A 23,390-nucleotide genomic window follows, 5' to 3' on the forward strand; every position below is an offset into this window, starting at 1 on the left:
TTTGCATTCACCTATACAGCTCTCAAGGGGTTCAGCAGTCAAGCAGGACAAATGAACCCTTTGTTGTTTTTTTCACTTCCACAGCCTGAGGTGCACACGCAAGCACGCTCACACACGCGTTGTGGCCAGGTTGGGACCCGGCGGGCCGCTGAAGCGCACCGGGATGCGTGATGACTGCGGCGTTCCAGGTGAGGGAACGTGTTTGCTGCGCTGCTGTCAAGCACAGGAAACATCACAGCTCAAGAAAACAAACAGGCGCAATGCAAGTGGAGCGCAAAGCTCCAGCAAGGCCAAGGGGATACGATTACTCCGTGCAGGTAACGCACCAACTGCACACGTCTCATTTTAAAAGTCCTCTGTTAGTGTCTTCAATCATGAAAAACGCATTTAGCATTGTGAACAAGTCAAAATGTAGAAATAAGAATATTATGAAGATGGGGAAAGGGAGGAGAGGTGGCTTCTGGCAGCGAGAAGGTTAACCGACACTTGAGCATCCGGCAGCCAGATGGTCGTGCGGCGCGCTTATTAGAGCAACACACACACACACACACACACACACACACACACACACACACACACACACACACACACACACACACACACACACACACACACACACACACACACACACACACACACACAAAGCGTTGCCACATCAGCATGGCGTCGTGTTAACAACGTTGAGCACCATTCCCAAGTCGTTTACATCCTTTTCATTTCCTGGTCTCAGTCTGATGCTCACAGCTAACTGGCTGCCATTGTATGGCGCCTCGTTAGCCGCGCCCAACCAATCGTGCGACACCTTGCCGTCGTGTTTGCGGCAGGGACGTACGTCCAAAAAGCGTTCAAGATGCCCCCCCCTCGTTTTTTCATGAGCCGGGCCTTCTTGGAGCCCCCCTATACCCCCTGAAACTTCCCCACAACCTCCCATCTCAATTTAATGTGTTTGGGAAAACCTTAAATGCTCCCTCAAGGCAAAGTGCTTTGCTGGCGTGGCCCGATGATTCAAACGCCAGAAAAGTGCAGCCGGCTTTTCCAAAGCGCTCGTTTGACCGTGTCACTGCATGATGACAACAACAAGCAGATGAATTACAGCAATAACACCAAGCAGTAACAAGCGCACCAGGAAAAAGAACAGGAACAAGAAGATGAGAGACAGAAGTAGGTAAATCAGCAGCAGCAATAAGAACATCAGAAACAGGAAAAAGAACATCAGACACCAGAACCCCAGGAACACGAACAACAGGAAGACAACAGTCACACACAAGAACGTCACCAACAAAGAGTAGAAGAACAACAACGGGAACTTGGACAGTAGTGAACGCAACAGGCACAAGAACAGCAGCAAAAGCTACTTAAACAAGAGAAACACATGCAACTGGAACAAGAACACTGAAAGCAACAGCAAGAACATGAGCACCGACAGCTTCAAGAAAGGCAGCCAAAAGGAGTAGCAGGCGGCAGCTACCGGAAGAACAATAACACAAAAGCAGTCACAGGCGCGTGATTTACGCATGAGGAACAGGCCCCGCGGGATGAGATTGGTCTCCCGGCTCGCACAGAGACAAACGATGACACGAGGCCAGCGCGAGAAAAATATCACGGCAAACATGTGCGTATAAAGTAGCCGCTAACTCGCTAACGCTAAATCTTTCACGACCCCTTCTAAGCCCAAAAAAAGGTCTTCCGACCTCGCGTTATAAAACAAAGCATTTGGATGGCAGGTGCTGGCGAAGTTGTCTTGGTGAAGCAGCATGTGGCTCAACAAACAAAAGCATTTGTTGTCACGTTGGGTAAATATTTTCCCTTGACTGTTTTACCGTCCAAAAATATTGCATTCTGTAGAAACGCGTTTTGCTTTCTTTCAAGGAATACATTCGAAAGACCCCCCACTCCCCCGGCAGACATAAGTGGGGAGTAAAAAGAAATAAAAAGTGAGTGACGGGTGACGGGGGAGTCGCGACAGACGCGCTGAAGCGAACGGAAGCGGTGGGCGATCAGAGAGAAGGATGGTTGTCACGGCAACGGGCGATCACGAGCAAAAAAAGACGTACGGGAGAGGCGGCGGCAGACATGACGTGCTGACGCCAGAAAAGGGGATCGTGTCAGGTGGGAGGATGGAGGTTGCGGTGGGGGAGAGATGGGGCGGGGCCGGGGGGGGGGCTCTGAAGAGACGAGAGGCCTCGGCCAGCCAAGTGTACTTAAAGCCTTTCGCTGGCTCAGGAGTTTTTCACTGTCAGGGATCCATAAAAGTGGAAGGCAGGTAGCAAGGGGTTAGTCAAGGTCAAAACCAGTTCAAAAGATGAACAAAATAAACAAACGGATCAGTCGCAGTCACATTGCTACTCGCCAGACTGTGAGACGAGACATTCGGTTTATTGATATTATGGTATTGTTGTGCTGATATCTGTGTCATAATATGAGCGGTACTGTGATGCTAAGCATTTTGTGATATTCATGGTAACATGCATGAGGTTGCGAACTATGTTGTAATATCAGAATGTAGTTGATTTGCTAAATGATTGAGGGTTTGACTCTGAACCGTGATGAACTTGTTTTTACACTTGTCTGTCTGCTTATTTGGTAAAAGCGTCACGATGGAACGGATTATTTCGACAAGGCTGGTTAGCCGTGGTGGCTATTAATCATTTGGAGACCTTTAGCGTGCTGACGCTACCTAAGCGCTAACAGTTGCTATAAAGGTCAACAGTCTTTTACTTTTAACTGGTGTTGCCATGGTGACAGATGGTCTACAGTTGCTGTCCAATATGTTTACCTGCGACTAACTTCCCGGTTTGAGTGACACTTGCAGCATCATACGACTGTACTCGTCATTGCGCAATATCACCGGTATTGTGATACACGCTGGGCCGCACGCTAGCTATATGTTGTAATACTAGCTGTGTAGATGCTAGCCATTAGCATTATCCTGACATACACAGTAATCCCTCGTTTATCGCGGATAATTGGTTCCAAAAACCACCCGCGATAAGTGAAATCCGTGAAGTACGGTCACCAACAAAAAGTACTGGGAAGGCTAACGAGTTAGCGGGAAGATGCTAATTCGCGAAAACGGACTTCTAAAGGAATGTAAACCAACATTTGGATTAATACTACATTGTCCTAAAGGTTAGACACATGTTTCCTCAATTTAGAAGTTTTATTTTGTCTTTTAAATGTTTTTTGAATTTGGAAAAAAAATTCCACAATGTAGTGAAGCCGCAATGAACGAAACGTGAAGTAGCGAGGGATCACTGTACTGGCAAGAGCAGGCGGAGCAGACGGATGGACACGGTTGTTGATGATGATGATGATGTTGTCATCCATCTGTCTGGGAGTGACAGACCGACAGCGTGCTAATATGTCAATGCTGGCTGCTAATTGACTTTCGGAACAACTCCTGAAGTTGATGTACTTCCATTATCTCACATGAACAGCAGCGGCTTCCACTTCTTACAGCATTGTTTTTTTTTGGGAGGGGGGGCGTTTAATTACCCACCGGTGGAAAGTTTGCAGAGAGAAGATGAAGTGGACCTAATAACAGACTTAATAACTTTCTATGCGTGCCTCCTCTTCCTGCATCTTGTATTACTGTATTGGCCCGAATATAAGACGACCCTGATTATAAGACGACCCCCTCTTTTTCAAGACTCAAGACTTTTTTAACACCAATATTAATTTTTATTCAGAAAATAATTACAGTGCATCTGAAACAAATGCTTATAACAATATATTCGAGAGAAAACGCATGTTATTTTGCCTCATTCAAATCATGCAAAAACTGTCTATCACATCTTAATATCTGAACATTTAAATATGTAAACTAAAGTGCAATCACATTTTTAAATGAATGGCTTCTGGGTTTTGAAATAGAATAGAATAGATCTTCATTGTCATTGTCACATGTACAACGAAATTTAAAAAGTGCCAACCGATCCGCGCATGCGATAAAAAATATATAGAATAAATAGAATAAAAAGATAAAAAAACAAGATAAAAACCCACAGAAGAACATACACAGACATAATCATTTACGTTTAGCTGCATTCAATGTGACTACCGCTGTAGGGTAAAAACTGTTGGCGAATCTGCTAGTCCTCGACCTAATTAATCTGTAGCGTCTGCCTGATGGCAACAGTTCGAAAAGGGAGTGGCCAGGGTGGGAAGTGTCCTTCAGAATGTTCTGTGTTTTTTTGAGTAAATGTAAATAAACCAATCTACTGTGATAAAACAACAAAATTGCAATAACTGCATTAACCATCAAAGTGAAGTCTAACCGTCACTGTAGTCTTGAAAGAAATCTGAATAAGGAAAAACATTGCAATAAAATAATGCAAACTGGTTTAAACTTGAGAGTAGCTGAGATCTCTCTCTTTTTTCTTCGTGACAGGGGTTTGCTTTGGCCTGGGGAGTTAAGTTAAGCATTCGCTTTAAAGATATCTGGCGCCATCTAGCGTTGTGAATGGGTATAATGTCTAGACCCCGAATATAACACCGTCTTATATTCGGGCCAATACGGTAATAGTAAAGTTTTCCCAAAAGAGTGGAACCTGTTAAAGCTACAAATGTAACCATTCTCTGATACGAGCTGCTTTGTGATATTAGCGCTATCACTATACTTGGTGTTTCGTGATACTCACAATATGTCATGGGATTGCAAGACTATTGATATTTAGCTTGACTTTTTTAGAGCAGATTGGTTTTTCTTAAAAGTGCTGGTACCCCGGCAGTTGTTTGCAAAAGAGTACAAACGAGGCTCCTAGGTTGGTTGTTGCCTCTTTTTTTTTTCTCTCTTTCTATGCTCACAATTCCATTATCTGACTCCCCGTGGTCTTCATCATCAGCAGTCTCCTCTTCCTCTCCTGCTGTCTCTGTTGAGTTTCTCAGTGTGTGTTGTGACAAGGGGTGTAGGTCACCGTTTAGCCACAATTAGCACACAATCATGGCCGTACACTTCAGGGGTACAAAAAACAGCATACGGCAAAAAAAATAAATACGAACATGATTGATAAATTCCCATGTCTTTTTTGAGACTTTTTGCGGCTCTGCAGGATGCTACCGAGTCAAATCGGTTGCCAGGGCCGCCGGTGCTCACTGGCAACCCACGCTCTGGTACTGCTGGGCTGGCAGCAACCACCACTTCCTGTTTATGTCGTGAGTGACGGGTCGCCGAGTCTGCCTGACAGCTCGTTAGCGAGGAGGTGGCCGTCAGTCATCAGGCCCAAAAAAATGAAAGGCGATGCTGAGACGATAGCCATTTTCAGTGGTCGCTTTATTAGCCTGCACGTGTTACGATAGTCTTCCCTTTTGCTTGTCAGAAACAGAGCAGGTGTACCTAATCCAGTGTCCATCGCCTGCAGTGAGGAGTCGCCCGTGTTCAACACGCATTGTCGCCATCATGGCATGTTGCATGCATGCGAGGATGGCGGCAGAGGGGCGTCTTGAGGGGGCAAACGCGCCACTTTTCTACCGCTTACATAACCACAGAGCAGGCTGGCGCCGGGCCCAAACCCTTCAGGTCGACTTCGGGTCCCCTCTCTGCAGGGACGCTGCCCCACCCTCTGCTGCCCCCTCCCCCCAACCGTCTAATCACTTTGTCTGATAACTCTGATGAGATTTCTCCTGATGGATGCCGTATGTTACGGAGACGGACATCTCGCTGACATTCCAATTACATTTTCCTCACAGCCTGATCAACAAATCAAATCAGATTCTCTCCAGGAAAACAGACGCAAAGGCGCCGTGCGAAGGCAACGCCGTTTTGGAAAGCAAACGCGCTGGCCTCGTTAGCCTCGGTGAGATGTTAGCAGCTGACTTTGACTTTGAGCTTCAATGAAATAAGCAACGACGACCTGTGCAGCTTTTTCACTTTGGCTTCACTTGCTTGTGATCAACATGTGTGCTGGATTCGGAAACATTTGGTGAGGTTTCCAGTCATAACAGTATCGTGATACCAGTTGTATCGTGAAACTCCCAATATATCAATGTCATAATGCGTGTATATTGGTTCCAATTGTATTGTGATACTGGCTATATCATGATATTAGCTGTGTCGTAATACTTGTCATAACGTTGTTCTATACAGGCTAGGAATATTCGTATTGATTGCATCAGGATACGAGCAGCATCGTCACCCTACTTGTATCGTAATACTCGTCGTATTGTGTCACTAGTAGCATTGACGAATGAAGTGTACCTTTATATAGCTGTATCATAAATCTGGCTGTATTATAGTACTGGCAGTATCATAATACTTGGTATTTCATGCTACCAGCTATACAGTGAACTTGTATCATGATACTTGTTGTATTATGATATTAGTAAGTATAGTTGTATACTGGGATAGCATAGTCTTAATTGTATTGTGATGCCATAAGTTTCCCGAGACCAGCTGTATCATGTTACCCGTGTATCATGGTACTAGTTGTATTGTCATACTAGCTATATCGTGCTACAAAAAGCTTGAAAGTGGGCAGTTTATTGGGCAATTTAACGGCACAACTGTATCATGATGATACAGCTGTATCGACCTAACAGTGTCGTGACACCAGCTGTATAGTGGCACTCGTAATTCCAGTAACTATACTGGAACCACACACACGCACACGCACACACACACACACACACACACACACACACACACACACACACACACACACACACACACACACACACACACACACACAGCCCTCCACATCGCTGCCGCTACCACCATCAGCACATCTCCAGGGACCCATCCAGCAACAGCAGCAGTAGCAGCAGCACTATTGTTACTATAATTGTGACCTAATCACAGCTGTAATAGCACAGATATCATGCTATACGTAGGTAGCGCATACACACACGCGCGCACGTACACACACACCTACGCACACACACACACACACACACACGTCCCCTCTGGGCTGCAAGGGGCCATTACCCTCCATACACACACACAGCCACACACGCACAAACACATACACACACAGCAACACCTCTAATACATCAGTGTGTCTTTAGTCGAGAGAGTGAGAGAAAGAGAGAGAGAGAGAGAGAGAGAGAGAGAGAGAGGCAGGGAATTAGTATTCCGAGCACAGGGCGGGAAGCTGAGAGCGAGCATCCAGCAAGGAAGGAGGAGGACGAGGAGGAGGAGGGTTAGGAATATTAGAGCGAACAGGAGGGTTGCCATCATTTGCTCCATTTCTCTCCGACGTCGTCAGCGCATCCCGGAGCGTGCGTGAGAGGAAGAGGAAGAAAGGGAAAGAGGTGGGAGGGAAAAAAAACACGCTGGGAATGCTTGCCTTTGTCGCTGTCCCCCTCCACTCGTGTTTTTACCTGACGTGACGGCAGCAAGTGGCGAGATTCGTGCACGTTCCACGGTAGGCAAGCGCGCACTCTCACACGCCTATATCCCGTGACGTGCGCGCGCACATCAATGTCTTATGTGTAGCGCGCACGGCGTTCATATTGCTTTTTTTAGCGGGGGTGGGGGGATGTACTGTAGACGCTATAACTTTGTATTTGAAAAAAAAGGGCCGGCAGCAGCAGACGTTCTCGGATGACGCGCGCGCACGACAACCTGGTGTGTGTGTGTGCGCCCGCGCGTCCGTCAACCATCTCCTCTCCCTTGCTTGCAGTTCTCGCGGGGCCACGCCCCTTTACCTTGACCACCGAATGTGATTCATGCAAATTGCAGGCGTGGTGCATGCGTGAGCCGTCCACCGAGGCTGCAAAGAAAAGGGTTTCTGTTCCAGCAGAACATGGCAGCGTGTGTGTGTAGCATCTACCCTCAACGTGTTTACTGTACGTACAAAGAGATACAGGACCTAGAGCAGGCTGCTAGGTCTCAGCTAATCTCACCGTAAATCCGGCCCATCATGGCACAAAGACGGCGTCCAGACCGTAAGACGTCAAGTGATGTCAAAGTCGTGACCTCTAGTTCTGATTGTGAAATCGGCCCATTTGTGAACCAGAAAAAAAAAACACAGAAGGAAGGCGGAGCAGACAGGAGCAATCGAAAGCAGAAACATCTCATTAGGCATAACCGATGGATTAGCGGGGGAGATAAATGAGCCAAAGTGTGCTCGTTAAGTCGCCTGAGTCCTTAAAAATAAATAATTGAAGTGGTCCACGCTTTGTCAATTAAGTCATGTGGTGAAGCTTTGTAAACAAGAAGCTGTACGTATGGCGTATCTTTGTCAACAAAGAGGCTGCGAAGGTGATTGAAGGCGGACGCTATTGATCCATATCGTTCCTCGCTGGAACAACATGTTTTATTCAGTGTGCATGCCATTGCCGCTTTGGTTGGCTCTAATGTCCCGCACTGTCCCAATGTCAGCATTCCCAAACCAAACCGGCTCCATTCCGCTCAGCTGTGGGATATGTTTGAAATGTGTGAAGCTCAGAGTTCAAAGCAAACATGGCGCGTCGGCATTTTGCTGTTCTGCTGCCAACGGAACTGAAGTGAAATGCTTTTTGAATCCAGGTTGTTTTGTGAGGCACATTGAGTTACCTTGTGTATGAAATGCACTACGTAAATAAAGCCGCTGAGGTTTTGCTTTACCTTCACTCTGAAAAATAATCACTGCTAAATGTTTTGCTTGCCTTGAGTTTTGTATTCATCTTGATCGGAATCGACAAGTAAGGGAATTCTGTCGTCCCTTTTGTCACCCTCACTCCTAATTCTTCAATTGTACTCCTTATCTGAAAAGGGGATTCCAAAATCCCTCATAAACATGCTTGGATTGGGATTTTTGGTAAGCAAGAATTCCATGACCTTTATTTTCCCTCTCGCCCTTTTCCCACCATTCCCAAATGTGATTCAATGACTCCGTCACTCTCGAAATAATCCCTATCTAAATCTTCTGCTAGGGTTGGGATTTCTTATTTGTCATCACTCTCAAAAGAAATCCTGGAGTCAGGAATTCCAGCATACTTGTTTTTTCTCCTGTCAAACGTGCTCTTAATCCAGTCATTTTCAAATCCAGTCAAGGTGTAAAGAAAGACACAGTGGAAATAATCCCACATCTCAAAGCGAGGGGATTCCGTTGTTTTCCCTTTTCCCAAATATAGCCAAGGTGTGTTATTCACACCGGATTAAAATATTTGACATGGCCACCGTTTTGCAAATAATACCTCACAAACCTTCGACGTGGGTCGGGATTTGTTTTTGGTCTTTCTCCGAGTCTCTGTGCAAGGGAAACCCACCTTTCCCAGCCCTTTTCAAATCCACCCAATAGAGATTCTAAAATCCCGCTGCTCGGTTAATAATCCCGCTTCAACGTCGCGATGTGTTGTTTATCGGGATCTCCGAGCAACGGAATCCCCTCGTCTACATCGTCAATCCCGACAGCTGTACTCTTAATCCAGTCATTCCAAAATACAGTCAGGCTATACAAAGGAATATTATATATTGGTGTTTTTGTTGTTGTTTCACTTGTTTGCTTGTTTGGAATTTACAGCTCAAGTAGATTGGGAAATTTTACTTAGCAAAGAGAAGTGAAGCGAGCCGTAGCGTAATCTGAAATTTAGGTCGTTCTCTCTGCACTTTGCGCTCCGTTGATGTCGAAGTAGCTTTTATGGACTTCTCCGCCCAGCTGTGTTGTGGGAATTCCAGTCCACTGCTGGGAATGATGCAACATAAACAGCTCATCGCTTTTACGGCCTCTCGAATTGACAAAGTAATGGCAGACGTTAAAAAAAAACCAGAGCCGCAGCTCGTTAATGATTAATTGGACGTCGTCGGTTGAATTTTTAGCTCGGCCGCCTTCCTTTCCGTCCGTTGTCTTTTAATCTGACCGCCTATCATCCCCCGCCACTTTCCTGTCGTGCTCCATAATGAGAAGCCGACCTTGTCTGGTGGCACAGCGGCGACAGGGCGGCCCGCTGAGAATATCGATCCCGAGCGGCTCGCCAGTCACTGGAGCGTCTGCGGGAGGTTTTGTGTTGCCGCGAGTACTCAAAAGGCTCCGTTATCGCACAGTCAGGGAAACGTTGCGCTTTCATGACTTAGTTGCTTAGCCCTTTTAGCGCTAACTGGACCTTTACAAACTCAGAGCGTACCAAACTTGCAAGATGACATCTTTGGATGTCAACAATGTCTTTGGCCGCTTGCCGTCCACCCCCAGGCCGTCGGCCTCTTGGCTGCCAGACAGCCATTGCTCATCGTGAGACGTCCTCGTTTAAAAGTCACTCAGACAGATTTACTGGAGCGGGGCTGCATGTTAGCAATATTGGATCTGCTTGTTGTTCCCCCAATTTTGGATTCCAGCGCACGCTGTCACGGCCAGATAAATAGACTTAAGTGCTTCTCCCTGAAATGGACAGACTATCCTGACGTGACAGTCTGCGACCATTCGAAGCTGGCGAGACCAGGTTCACCCGCTTCATTTTCGCCAAGTGCGGCTGATTGACTTATTGATAGATTGACTGGCGCATTGACGAGGATTCTGGCCGCCAGCTGCCGCTCAAAATGATCAACTACCCCCCCGAACGGCATCTGGCGACGCAGGGATCGATAGTCCCGGTTCGCTCGAATGCGCTTGGAGAAGTCGCTCTTCAAGATGACCTCCCGCCGCTTTTTGCCTTTGATTCATTCGTGTGCCTAATAACGAGTCTTCGGTTATCCCCGGAGGCCTTCAGACTGTGAGAGTTTTATGCTCTGACCTGCTTTTTTGACAGAACAAGTTCAAAAACAAAAGTTTTCCAGGAGCTAATTAGCATGCTTCTTAATGTGTTGGCATTGGAAACTTTGAGACTTTGATTGGTTTCTTTTATTGGTGCGCTTTCAGGTGATGTCAGGCAGCTTGGAGAGTCCTTCCAGGAAGTCGGTGCTGATTGGCTGATTGGTTTCAGCCCAAGGACTAAGAAGCAAGCCGCTTGTTTCGCTCTTTAGCAACGTGACAACATGCTAAAGGTTACACGCACACACAAACAGACACACACGCACCATTAACACACATAACCAGACATTCCGGTGCCTTTGCTGTCAAATTGTTTTTCCAGTCCAAGTGAGTCGGCGGGCTCGGTCACTCCTTGATGGGCCCGTCATTCCGGTCCGCGTGATCCGGCCCCGACGTTCCCGGGCCGAGCCTCGTCTCTCGGGCGCTGCGCTGTGACTGGCCGAGTGCGGGCCGGAGTGCGATGCGGATTGGAGGATGTCGGGCGACTGGGATGAAGACTTGTGCAAGAAAGCGCTGATGCTGGTGGAGGAGCTTTGCTTCAACTCGCCTCGCGGGCACAGCCAGAGCGAACTTTGCCAGGAGTTCAGCTACCTGATCAGGGGACGCAACAGACAGCTGGACGCAGGTAACGAATCTGGACCCAAACGTACTATTTGAAATATTCATGGGTTTTACGGGCCCCCGAAGAGTCTCACTACGAGAGCTCTGACTGTTAGCGCCGATGGACTCGTCGCCAAACGCTCTGATGTTGATTAGCGCTGCCGCTGCTGTGTAGATTAGCCCGGATCGGTCTCCGCCTCGGGAGATTTGCAGAGAAAATGTCACAGCGCGACCTGAGGCCGTTTTGTGTCTGTGAGGTGGCAAAAAGGATTTGTAAGCAGAGCGGCAAGCTTGGTTTTTGACTTTTTGTCATGGCTGATTATTTTTGTCTTGTGACTGGCTGATTGTGAGACACTTTAAAGCGCTTCAGCTTGGTTTTTGACATTTTGTTATCGCTAATTGTTTTTGTCTTGTGAGTGCTGATTGTGAGACAATTTAAAGCGCTTCAGTGCATTCATTTACCATTTGATTTGTTTGTTACTTTTGTCTTTGGTTTTGTTCTTTATTTTCTTGTCAGGTTTGTCTTGAATGATATTTTGCCTTTTTATTTGCCTTTGAATTTTTTTAATTATGTTTTTGTTATTTTGGACTTTGATTTTTTTTTCTCTTTGGTGAATCCTCTCAATATTTTTGTTTGTGGCCATTGATTTTATGATTGCTTTTGTCTGAGGTTTCATTCTAGATTCTTATTTTGGTTCTCACTGTCTATGTTGCCATTTCCATACAGGTTATTTGTGCTGGTGTCTTTATTTTCTCCTTAAATGTAGCATCAAAGCGTTTCCTCGGCTTCTACTTCCCTTTTGCTTTTTTTTTTTAACACCCGCTCTCTTCCTCCTCTCTTTTTCCCTCCCCCAATCAATACTTGAACCTTTCTCATCGTCCTCGCCGGGCTCGGCCGTAAATCACCGCCAGCTTGTTTTCTCCCGCCTCTCCTTCACACGTGCTCGTTTTCATCGACTTCCTCGGGACAAATAAAAAGCAGGAGCAGACGCGTTGGGCTGAAACCGTCTCCGTCCGTCTATTATTGTCCCCAGAGGCTTTCTGAATATTTCCCCCGATCTAAACAAGGCTAGTCCAATATGAAAAAGTCCCCCCCCGCCCCCCGTCTTCTCAGTAATATTGCTGAGGAACAAGTGCTGATTAATGACATACACAGACTGATGAATAATTCACAGGAGGTAGGCAGGCAGGCAGAGGGCATCATGGGAAAAGCGCCAGCAAGCAGCCAGTGTTTTCCAGATGCTTTTCACAATTCCGCCGTTGAGTGATTGAACGTCTTGGCCCAAGAAACGATGACCTTGAGAAAGGAACACTTTTTATTTGATAACTTCAGGCCAGAATTGTGTGGTGTTGTTTTTTTTGCGACGGGGGTCTCAGTAAATGTGGAGGGAATTATAAAGCCTGCCAAAGCTACATGTTGTTTGTTTTCTAGCTAGCTATCAGTTTGTCAATGGTTTGCGTTTGCAGAGATTTCGGTGAGCCTGCTGTCGGTGATCGTGACGTTCTGCGGCATCGTGCTGCTGTCGGTGTCGCTCTTTGTGTCGTGGAAGCTGTGCTGGCTGCCATGGCGGGACAAGGAGGGCGGTGGCCTGAGCCTGACCTCGGGGCTTCTGCCGGGGAGCGCCGGGGTGGGCGGCGCCCCCGGTTCCTCCTTCCTACCGCCGCTGCTGCAGCGCAAGGAGGGCCAGTCGTCGTCGTCGCTCTACCCCTCGCTCGGCCAGCAGGGGCAGCACCACCCGCACTTCTCTGACCTGGTGGGGCTGGAGAGAGGCGATGGTGGCGGCGGTGGCGGCGTGGTGGGTGGCCCTCATGAGACACAGGAGCACTCCTACCTGGACATGGACTCATACCCCAACAACGCCGGTGAGACCTGCTCTTAATTACACAAACGGTTTCTATATTTTTGCAATAAAATGCAAAGAAAAAGCAAAACAGCCTTGTATGGTGAGTGAGCTGTTCCTAATGAATTGCCCTGTGAGTGTATGCTACACTGCTATATAAAGTGTGTGTGCATGTGTGCTATAAATAGCCTGCACTGCACTTCCGTCTCCAGTCTTGCAAGGGGGGGGGCGGGCGATGCCTGCTTGGGCTGGCCCCCCATAGAATATGACCGATTGGGACATTTTGGTGTCTCCATGGCGATGGCTCCTGTTTATCATTTTGTGTCCTTTACAAAATCTGCATGTAAAGCAGCTTTTCTTCTTGTTTTGTTTTATTATTTGGTTCAGGGACGCTGAAGCTGAGCCAAACGTCTCCGGACGTGCCCAACTCGGAAGGGGGCGCACAGCCCCATAAAGATCTGCCCAACGCCGTCTCCCAGCAGCAGGTCACCGCCCGGTCAGTTCGCCTCCACTTCCCCCCCATAACCCGAAAAAAATGACCAACTCTATTTTAATGAAATTTGTTTTTGTTGTTGAAAATAAATATGACTTTATTCTTGCAGAATTACAAAGTTCCTCTTGGGGGGAAAAATATGAAAGTGTTGAGTTGAATCATCAAATTAATTTGCTCACCTTATAAAAGCCTGACGGCACTTAAACACATATTTAGTTTTTATTAGAGCAGGCTTGAGAAACACTTTACAATTAGGCCGAATTGTTAAAAAAGGTCACACTAATCATCACTTGATACTCAGTTGTGTGCGTGTGTGCGTGCGTTCAGGCCCAAGCCAATGACTCACCAGCTGTCCAGTCCCGACTTCCACGGCGAGGAGAAGGAGCAGGTGACCAGCATCGGCCAGATCAAACCCGAGCTGTACCGGCCCAAAGGTGACCAGGGTGACGGCAAGCAGGGAGAAGCCTGCGGCAAGATCAGCTTCCTGCTGCGTTACGCCTTCAAGTGAGTTCGCACACACACACACACACACATCATCGAAGTTGGTGGGAAGATGCTGAGTCAGCGTCTGCACTGAGCCTTATTGACTTCGCTGGCCGCCACCTTCAAAACTGCCTGAAATCCTCCCAAAACGTCTCCAATGTTATTTTCACCTCCAGCAACCTTTTTGCAGCTCACAATGCTGCTGTACGCTCACTGGATATGACATTAGGGACGCTTAACCTGTACAATCTAAGTGCTGTCTAATTTTCTTGTTAGAACTGAATTCAATGAAAGCGTGAGGGTCTGTGATTCTTCAGTGACTGATCAGCTTTCTTGACAATATTTTTAAAGCTTGAAAAACAAATACATTACTCCAGTGGTGAGGGCATCACTTGGCGTTCCTCCCTGACAAGCTATCGGCTTTTCCCGCATGGCCCATGTGTCGGGTTTTAATGGGCTTGCCGATTGAATCTTTGTTCCCGTAGGAACACGAGGAAGATTGACTCTGTTGTTGTGATGCCGACAGGGTCTGTCGGTGTTATCGCGCGTTAGCAACATGCTATCACACAAACACACGCGCGTGCCGCTTTGGCTGCTGTAATGAGCCTCCAGAGTGTGGAGCATTATATCATAAATCATTCTGCACCGGCCTTCCTAAATGGGCCACATGAATGCTTTTCATCATGCGGCCATCCCGCCGCCTGGCTAATTCCCGCCATGCGTGTTTGTGTTGCTATGTGTGTGCGTGTGTGTTGTTGCGCTTTCATGCGGCTCAGCATTTATAATTAATGCGCCGCCTTTTACTTTTCTGACCATCAGCAGTTTGCAGCGCCGTCGCAATGCTTCAACGTGTCGCCGTCGCCGCCAGCTAGCTAGCGCCGCGAAAAAAACAAAACGTCAAGAATGCGAGCTCGTTTTTAAAAAACGCCCACTTTGTCAGTGGCAGTGCATTACGCTGAGAAGACTTTTCAGTAGCTTGCGGGCTCTCCTCCAGTGTGGAAGTTCTCCAAAATATGAGTCACGGCTTTGTCACAGTGCGCTATAAAACTATAATAAATATTTATTTATACGTCTTGGCTTGTTTTCCTAACCCACTCAGCGGATACCTGTGGTTTTCGAGATGATTGGGTTTCTCTACCCAAGGTTGGGTTAATTATGTTGACCCAGGAGAAGATTGGATTTGGCTGTGCGGAAAAACCGAAACCAGACGCCATTTTGGACAGCCATCTCCTGTCGATTCAATCAAATGAAATGAAACTGGAACAATGAGGTAGAAAATCAAATGTGTCCAGGCTTTGTTGATGTTATGGCCGTCATCTCCCTCTGCGATCGCGTGTAATTGCCTTAATGGAGGTGAACACGTGCACACCCATTGGCCACTCGGTCGCCTTGTCGACGAGCTCGTGCAGCGCATTTGCGCCCGAAAGTTCACGTCGAGCGACTAATGAAGTGGCGACACGCCGACTAATAAGCGGAGGCGTCGTTTAACGAGGTCTGATTAGTGGCCGCCTGTTAATTAAATACACCTCGTAGTGACACACACGCACGCATATGCGAGTTGCTGTGCTATTCTGGTCCAGCATTGCTCCAGAGACATCCGACCTCCCACCTTGTTTTTTGTGTACGCTGCCAGTCCAGGTGTGTGTGGGCCGAGCATGTCTGGCGCGTTGGCTTAAACAGGCACGTTTGTGTTCTGCATGTGTGTCAGCACTGAGCAGCTGGTGGTGAAGATCCTCAAGGCCTTGGATTTGCCCGCCAAGGATGCCAACGGCTTTTCCGACCCTTACGTCAAGATCTACCTGCTGCCTGACCGCAAGAAGAAGTTCCAGACAAAGGTAGGCTCACCCCGCCAAGGTTTGCTGCCTCAATGAGTGAAACAGGGGTGTTATGTCAACAAAGGTTGTCGCGTGTTGTCGCCCACTTGAGGTGAGGGAGGGTAATGGATTCAAAACAGGCAACTTTGTGATTTGAAATGTCGGTGATGTGTTGAAGCAACAGCGGAATGTGGGCCTCATTCAGCTCGCTGTCTCATTGCCGTCCGCTCCATCCGCTTCCTGTTAGCTCGCGCCACTAACAGGAGATGATGGGGCGTTAATAATAAGCGGGAGTGACAGATCCTCTCAGGTTGGATTTGAACGACTGAGCGAACATCGGAAACCGACGCATCCTTGTCGTCTGTGTTCATTCCGTCAATCGCTTCAATTCCCGCGCCGAATCCGAACACTGCATAAAAGGAGCGAGTCGATCCACTCGTTTTAGCTTCTTTGGTGTCGGAAGCCAAAACAGGAAATATGGCATTTTTAACCAAGGTCAATTGGATTCTCTGTCTCTGTCGGAAAATGGTAGAAAGTTAATTTGGTGCTTAAAGGTTACTCATCATTCTCAAGGACGTGCCAGTGAGAACGAGTTCTGCTATTAATCACGGGGCGCGCCGATCGTGTGAGGCCCTTTTTGTTTTCGACGCCTCCTGAAAAGTGCCCGTTGGTGGTCCGGAAATGGGGGAATGAAACGTGCGAAGCGTTAAGCGACCATGACGGGATAACAGCGAGAGAGGCGGCCAGATAAGAAGCGAGAATCACTGAAGGTGTCACAGGAATTAATAGCTTCTCTAGAAACCAGGCAATTGTGCCAGTCCCCCGTGTGCGTGCGTGTGCGTGTGTATGTGCGTGTGTGTTTGTGCGCGTGTGTGTGTGCGTGCTTGTGGGCGCGTGTATCCTATTTTTCATGCCTGAGGAGAGATAGTACACGGTTTAAGAGGGAGCAGACAGAGATGAAAGAGAGAACAATATGAGCAAAGACAACAGCAACAGCATCAGCGACAGCTGCTGGTACCCGGTTGCGGGGAGAAACGAGAGCAGAAAAAAAGGACAAGAACACTTGTTGGAAAATGGTTGAGCAGGCAGGTGATAACGAACCTGAATAAGTGACGACAATAAACGAGTCTGTCGTGATTTGCGTCTCTGGCCGCAGGTGCACCGAAAGACGCTGAACCCCGTCTTCAACGAGACATTCCAGTTCGGTGTGCCTTTGAACGAGCTCCACTCCCGCAAGCTTCACTTCTCCGTCTACGACTTTGACCGCTTCTCCCGCCACGACCTGATTGGGCAGGTGGTGGTGGACAACCTGCTGGACTTCAGCGAGGGCAGCGGAGACAAACCCGTGTGGAGGGACATTGTGGAGGGCACGGCGGTGAGTTGCCACCACGAGTCACGTTTGAATCAACTCGGATCAAAAGCCAAGCAGACGAAACCCGACTCAATCGCTTTACGTAAACCTAATAATGTGGATCCGACTGGTCTTATAGACTGAACATAATCCTAAAAGGACTAACAAAGCCCTTAAAGACGTCCAAGATTTAAAAGGCCCTGCCTGACCACTTTGCGTTCACATTGAAACTAGAGTGAGACCGGATCCAACAACCAGTTCAGGTCCAAGCGCTGCTGACTCAAAGCGGCCTGATCAATAAAATCCCTTCATCAACAGCTCATCTTTTACATTCCGTCTTCTTGCTTCTTTTAAAAAGGCACATTTCACGTTCATGTATTGAGTATTGATCCGCGGTTGACGTGAAGTCGTTGAGCCCTCCGCTGTTCCCTGTAAAGTTATTTTGTATGAGCGGCGCGCACGCCGTCGTGCATCTGATTGGCCGACTGATCAACGACAGAAGCGCGCAGCCTGCAAATGAAGAAAAGGACGGCCGGAGTCCATTACAAATGAAATATTCATACGAGACGAATCACGGGCGTCTGATTTATGAAATAAGCAAAGTCTGGCGGAGGAAGTATCGATCCGAAAGGGATGCGAAGCGTGAAAAACACAAAAGAGCCGTCGCCTCTGGTTGGCAGCAACAGATTGGCGTATGATTTATTTCGAGTGACACATCAGCCGCCTTCCTCCCAGCCTGGCAATCGTCGAGGAAAAAGTCTTTGGCGGAATGGCCGTCCCCACCAGACCCAATGGCTGGTACTGCATCGGACCTGGCTTGCCAGGCCACCTTGTCCACTGCTGCGGTCCTTTTGAGCTCCATTTTTCTCTGACTCCACAGGAGAAGGCTGACCTCGGGGAGCTCAACTTCTCGCTATGCTACCTGCCCACGGCCGGCCGACTCACGGCCACCGTCATCAAGGCCACCAACCTGAAGGCCATGGACCTGACTGGTTTCTCGGGTAAAAGAACTCATGTGAACCTGAACAAACGTGTTTTTGTCAAGCTAAAGGCCACCGTCATTGATTGACAGCTGTTTTATTGTTGGTCACTCCGGGAGCAGCGACAGTGGCGACAGCAGTAGTGTTAATATTATCAGTGTCGCCCTCCCGGAAGATGGCAACTGTTAGTGCCGGCGCGATTCCGAGACAGACGCTCGGGAAACATAGTGTGAAAAAATAGATGGCCGCGTGTGCGTTTCCCAGGATGCATAACAAAGCGCATCAACCTGCTGCTATTTATTCGCCGCTGCCCCCAGGGTGAGCTGGCATCAAGCGGCAATCTGGACTAATTCCAGGAATTGCTCTTCTCGCCAGACCCTTACGTGAAGGCCTCCCTGATCTGCGACGGTCGGCGGTTGAAGAAGAGGAAGACGTCCATCAAGAAGAACACGCTGAATCCGACCTACAACGAGGCGCTGGTCTTTGACATTCCCAACGAGAACATTGAGAGCGTGTCCATCGTCATCGCCGTGATGGACTACGACTGGTGAGCTCTGCTCGAAGCTGCTCGGCGCGAATATTCGTAACGGCTGTTTTTTGTTTGTTTGTGGTCCCGTCAGCATCGGTCACAATGAGGTGATCGGAATGTGCCGTGTCGGCAGCGACGCCGACGGCCCGGGGAGAGAGCATTGGACCGCCATGTTGGCCAATCCACGCAAGCCAATAGAGCACTGGCATCAGCTTGTGGAGGTAACATGTTTGGAGCTAAACGCTTCGCATGAACCCTCGCTGACTTTGGAATATTTTTTTTTCCACATCTGGGCAGGAAAAAGCAATCGGTACGTTTGTGTCGACGAAGGGCGAAGCGTCCCCCTCCTCCAAGCCGCACATTGTGGTGGACAGTCCTCACTCCGATTAAGCGGGTCAGTTGTTTATTCATCTCTATTCTGTCTTTGTTTAAAGACTCGCCTCCTTTGTTGGCTTATTAGTTACGCAAGTCTGTACGACAAGTTTTCCTCAGGCTGCCTGTCGTCGGGCGGAATGCAAGAAGAAAAATGGGTCAAGTGTGTTAAAGCTGGAGTGTCGCTGAGGAGGTTGTCACGTTTGGGCTGTTTCAGGCGGAGGCATCTTGGGTTATAGAGTCCAAGTTTGGGTTGGGGTTTTTATCAGGACATTGGCTCGAGTTCTCATTTAGCGCCTTAAAGCTTTTCCTCTCCACCACCCGACACAACCGCCTGCTATCGGCGGCCTAATTCCTCTTCATTTCCTCTTTTTTCTCAGGCCACCGCCGTGTCTCCACCTCCAGACTTTTCCTTTTTCTCTCCTCTCATCTGTGAATACATCTTTTTCCATCAAAGAGAGACTCGCAGATACACTCGACGTTTTGGCGCTTCCGCTCAATCTGTTGACGAGAAAAAAAAAACGATAACCACGCAGGAGCGGAGACAAACACACCAACTCACTGTCGGTTTGCCGTAGTTGATGTATCGTATTTGATCTCGGGAGGCGTGTGATGTGAAAAACTCTTGAAAAAAAATCATGAAAAATTCAAGCCATCTTCAAGGTCCTTGGAGCGGGACCAAAGCTCGTGTACAGACTCTCGGAGAAGAAGATTGACTGTCTCCCACAAGGCACCTGCCGGATTTACCGACGCTGACCCCTAGAGGAAGGAGGACCAAACACGGTCTTCAGTGATGTCAGAGGAGCCAGGACAGGACGGAGCGTAGCCTGAGCATGTTACCTTGTGTTCGTTGTCTTCACGCTTCCAGTCGTCCTCGTGGCTTCTTCTTTGACCATTCCCGGGACGGAGCGTCGTGATGTTTTGTACCAGGGATGCAAGGGACGTCCCCCCCCAAAAAACGCTCAGACTTTTCCTTGGCGGATGCATCCCAGAGAGAAAAGGACTTTTCTTTTGAGCTTTGGAATCATCTAGTCACACATGGCACATGTCCATGTTGCGTTTATCCGTGTGTGTTTCCGTGTTTGTGGGTTTTGCATCCGTGTGTGAGTGTGTGTACGTATGCTTGTGTGTCCTAGTGACCTTCTGTGATCATTACCTCGTCCTCCTCCGACTCGGCTGCCTAAAAGTCCCGTCTTACATCATCATACGGAGCCATGTTGTTGTGCGAACACTCGCCGGAGGGCAGGACGCGGACGTTTACTCGGACATGACCAAAATCGGCTTTGAGTGCAGGTTAAAGCCAGATTTGGCCTCAGCTTTAGGTTGGGTTTGAAATAGGGCTGGTGGGGTGACATTTTCCCACATCAATTTTTGATAGGTTTGGGTGAGGGCTTCTGTGGAGACTCAGAGTTTAGCTCTGTGTCCATCTGCCAGAAAAGGAGTCCTCCAAGGGGACGACGGGCACAGAGTGCTGGAGTGTTTTTCAGCAACAGGTCTTGAGGGATACTGTCAGAGTAAAAAAAAAAGTATTGGGACACAGCTGTTAATGAAGTGGACCAGCCAGAAGTGAACGACTTGTAAACTGAAACTAAAATTCTTCTGCGTATTGGCGCTCTTTTCTCACATTATCAAAGCCATGTGGCCTCGCACCCTCTTGCTCCTCCCAGTGTCGTGTAACGCTGTCGTGCTTCGCTGTTTAGTGTGCTGTGCGAAAACCCGGCTGACGGCAAAAAAAAAAAAAATAATTGGGGTTTTTGATTCATCTGGGACATGGAATGGATGTGAGTGTGAGTCATGAGTCGTTACGGATCATCGATCTGGCGGTCCCAAGGCTCCTTGACGCGCCCCCTCTCGTTTCCTCTCGTCAGCTCATTTTGAGTCCACCTAACCGCCACGCTGCCACCTGGTTTTTAACCGCCACCGCCTTCCTCGTCTGTCTTTTTCATGACTCATGTTTCCCTGTCCTCCATCTTGGCCCTCACCCTGGCTGTCTTGTGGTGATGTGAATGGTCGCGATGGAGGTCTGCATGCTTCTCAATTAACACGAATGATGTCAACTCGATGCAAAATGACATAAGCAACGCTCGGAGCTACAAAAAAAACAATTCAAATAAAATGTTGAACTCATTACTAATACAACTAACGACCACGATGATGATACGCGGGGCAAATGTGTTTTTTCTCTGTGTCGGAATTAAGATGCGTATTTATCAATTGGGGTTATTTTTTAAATAAAAAAGGGTATATTCATAATTATGTTTTTTTGTTTGTTTTGTTTTTAAGCCGGGGCGCGATTGTTTCAGTCCGGGAAGAGTGAAGCGATGCTGTTGGAAATAAAAGCTATGTATCATGTAGACCGCTGGCGTCTATGGCTTCTTTCAACGCACGTGTGCAATGTGATAAAGATTAGGAAACTATCAAACATGTCAAAAAGTGAAGAACATATTTTAATTGCATTTTTCCTCTGTTTTATGATATTTTTATCTTTTCTGTAATTTCTGTGACTTTTTTAAAACATTTTTGTATGTTATATAAAATGCTTTTGTATAATGTTTAGACAGACTTTTTCCTCAGTATTTCTTTTTTTGTAGTTGTGTCTTCTCACATATTCGAGTGTTTTTTTTTTTAAATCAAGTACATTTTGCATCTTGCAATGATATTGCGATATTTTTGTTCTTCACTAATTGCGCCTTTTTTGCATAATGTTTGAGGATTACCTTTTCCCAGCCTCGCCGTGCACGTCTCTGGATTCTTTCAACACACATCGAGTATACGATGTGTAGGATGCTGAAGAGGAACTCTGACGCATCTATATTTGTCCACCTGGACTGACCTACTGTGCTCTGCATTAAGTCAGTGGTCTGGAATTATTCAGCCACTTTGCCATGAATTCTTTATCGTAGCCGTTTTCATTTTGGCCAACTGCAAAATGGAGCACAACTTGGGATCTTCCCCTCCATCTGGACACCCAAAACCTCTCATAAGATCCAATCAAGTGGTCGTTGTTCCTCGAGCTGGAGATGCCCATGAGGAAGAAAAACAATCTGGGATGAGGGAAGAAGATTCAAGAGGGGATGGGGGTTGTGTGTGTGAGTGTGTGGGACAGCGCTATAGACAGGCTCGCAAACACACATACGTACACACACATAACGATGCACCAGTCCAAGAAGAAATATGAGGGGAGGGGTGAGAGGGTTAGCGTCTCCATGGCAACGTTTTCACCGTCAAGGACAAGGAAAAAATATAATTTCTTCAGACTTGTATGTGCATTTTTTAAAAAATATTTTTGATTATTTCCGCCAATATTTTTTTTTTAGTATTTTTGACAATTTCCCTCTATTTATTTTTTAACAGCAATGTCAACCGGTGGTCCGCGGTCTTCTAGTGATCCGTGGTAGTATTGCAGGTGGTCCGCGAAATTGGAAATGGAAAAGAATTGCAACATTTTTTTTAATAAAATGGATTCATTATTTAGACTTGATTTATTTGCCAGCTAATTTTGTGAATCATTTACCCATCCAAATTATGTCAAATATGGCTAAGATTCCCAAAACAGACATACAGATGCAAATAAATAGCCTGTATAAAATAATATTCCAAAGCAGTGGTCCACGAGTTGCTTCTTGGTTATGATCGTGGTCCCTTGGACAAAACCAGTTGAAAGCCCCTGAACTACAGTAATACGCATTTTTGCATATAGTTGTCGTATGCTTTGTGTGGAACGGGGGGTTAGCATCTCCATGGCAACGTTCCCACCGTGCAGAAGAGGAAAAAAATATAATTTAGTGGGAAAGACATTTGGCTCAGTTCAGTGAGCTGAGAGAAGACAGCGCGCGAGGGGATGGGGGAGGAGGAGGGTGGGTGGGTGGGGAATTGAGGTGTTTCTACGCAGGGGTGTCAAACTCATTTTTTTCACGGGCTGCATTGTCGTCATAGCTTCTTACGGAGGGCCATTATGACAGTCAACCCAAATAAATGTATGAGCACCTCATATTATATACAGTAAAAGCTACAAAACAAACTGACAAATAACTCGTTTTCAAATCAGACGAGTAAAAACTGGTCAAATACTTAGAAAAAAAGATATTAAAAGTGAAGACAATTTGCTATTCTAGTAATGACACGAATTTGATGCACAATTTGTCTTCGCGGGCCACATAAAATGATGTGGCGGGCCGTATCTGGCCCCCGGGCCTTGAGTTTGACACCTGTGGCATAGAGCCTCTTGACAAGCCTGGCATTAGCCGCCAATGCTCATGTGCT

At 47.4% G+C, this 23,390-nt stretch overlaps 1 protein-coding gene across 3 annotated transcripts; it reads left to right on the forward strand.

Annotated features, from left to right (window-relative positions):
- The first annotated feature begins 117 nt into the window (after nt 1-117).
- syt3 (synaptotagmin III) lies at nt 118-21,481 on the forward strand. 3 transcript variants are annotated; one of them, XM_037256589.1, is made up of 13 exons: nt 118-317; nt 10,773-10,897; nt 10,987-11,289; nt 12,732-13,127; nt 13,493-13,601; nt 13,926-14,102; nt 15,790-15,916; nt 17,052-17,270; nt 18,127-18,247; nt 18,602-18,773; nt 18,847-18,976; nt 19,053-19,149; nt 19,508-21,481. In XM_037256589.1, exons 3-12 carry the CDS (start codon nt 11,139-11,141, stop codon nt 19,143-19,145), a joined length of 1,695 nt encoding a protein of 564 aa, XP_037112484.1. In that variant the 5' UTR covers nt 118-317; nt 10,773-10,897; nt 10,987-11,138; the 3' UTR covers nt 19,146-19,149; nt 19,508-21,481. The 3 variants fall into 3 exon arrangements, with proteins under 3 accessions (XP_037112484.1, XP_037112483.1, XP_037112485.1); XM_037256588.1 differs by lacking the exon at nt 118-317 and adding an exon at nt 7,056-7,361; XM_037256590.1 differs by lacking the exon at nt 118-317 and adding an exon at nt 7,056-7,248.
- The last annotated feature ends 1,909 nt before the right edge of the window (nt 21,482-23,390 follow it).

The sequence above is a fragment of the Syngnathus acus genome, chromosome 8 (assembly GCF_901709675.1).
Source record: "Syngnathus acus chromosome 8, fSynAcu1.2, whole genome shotgun sequence".
In the NCBI taxonomy this organism is placed as follows: Eukaryota; Metazoa; Chordata; class Actinopteri; order Syngnathiformes; family Syngnathidae; genus Syngnathus; species Syngnathus acus.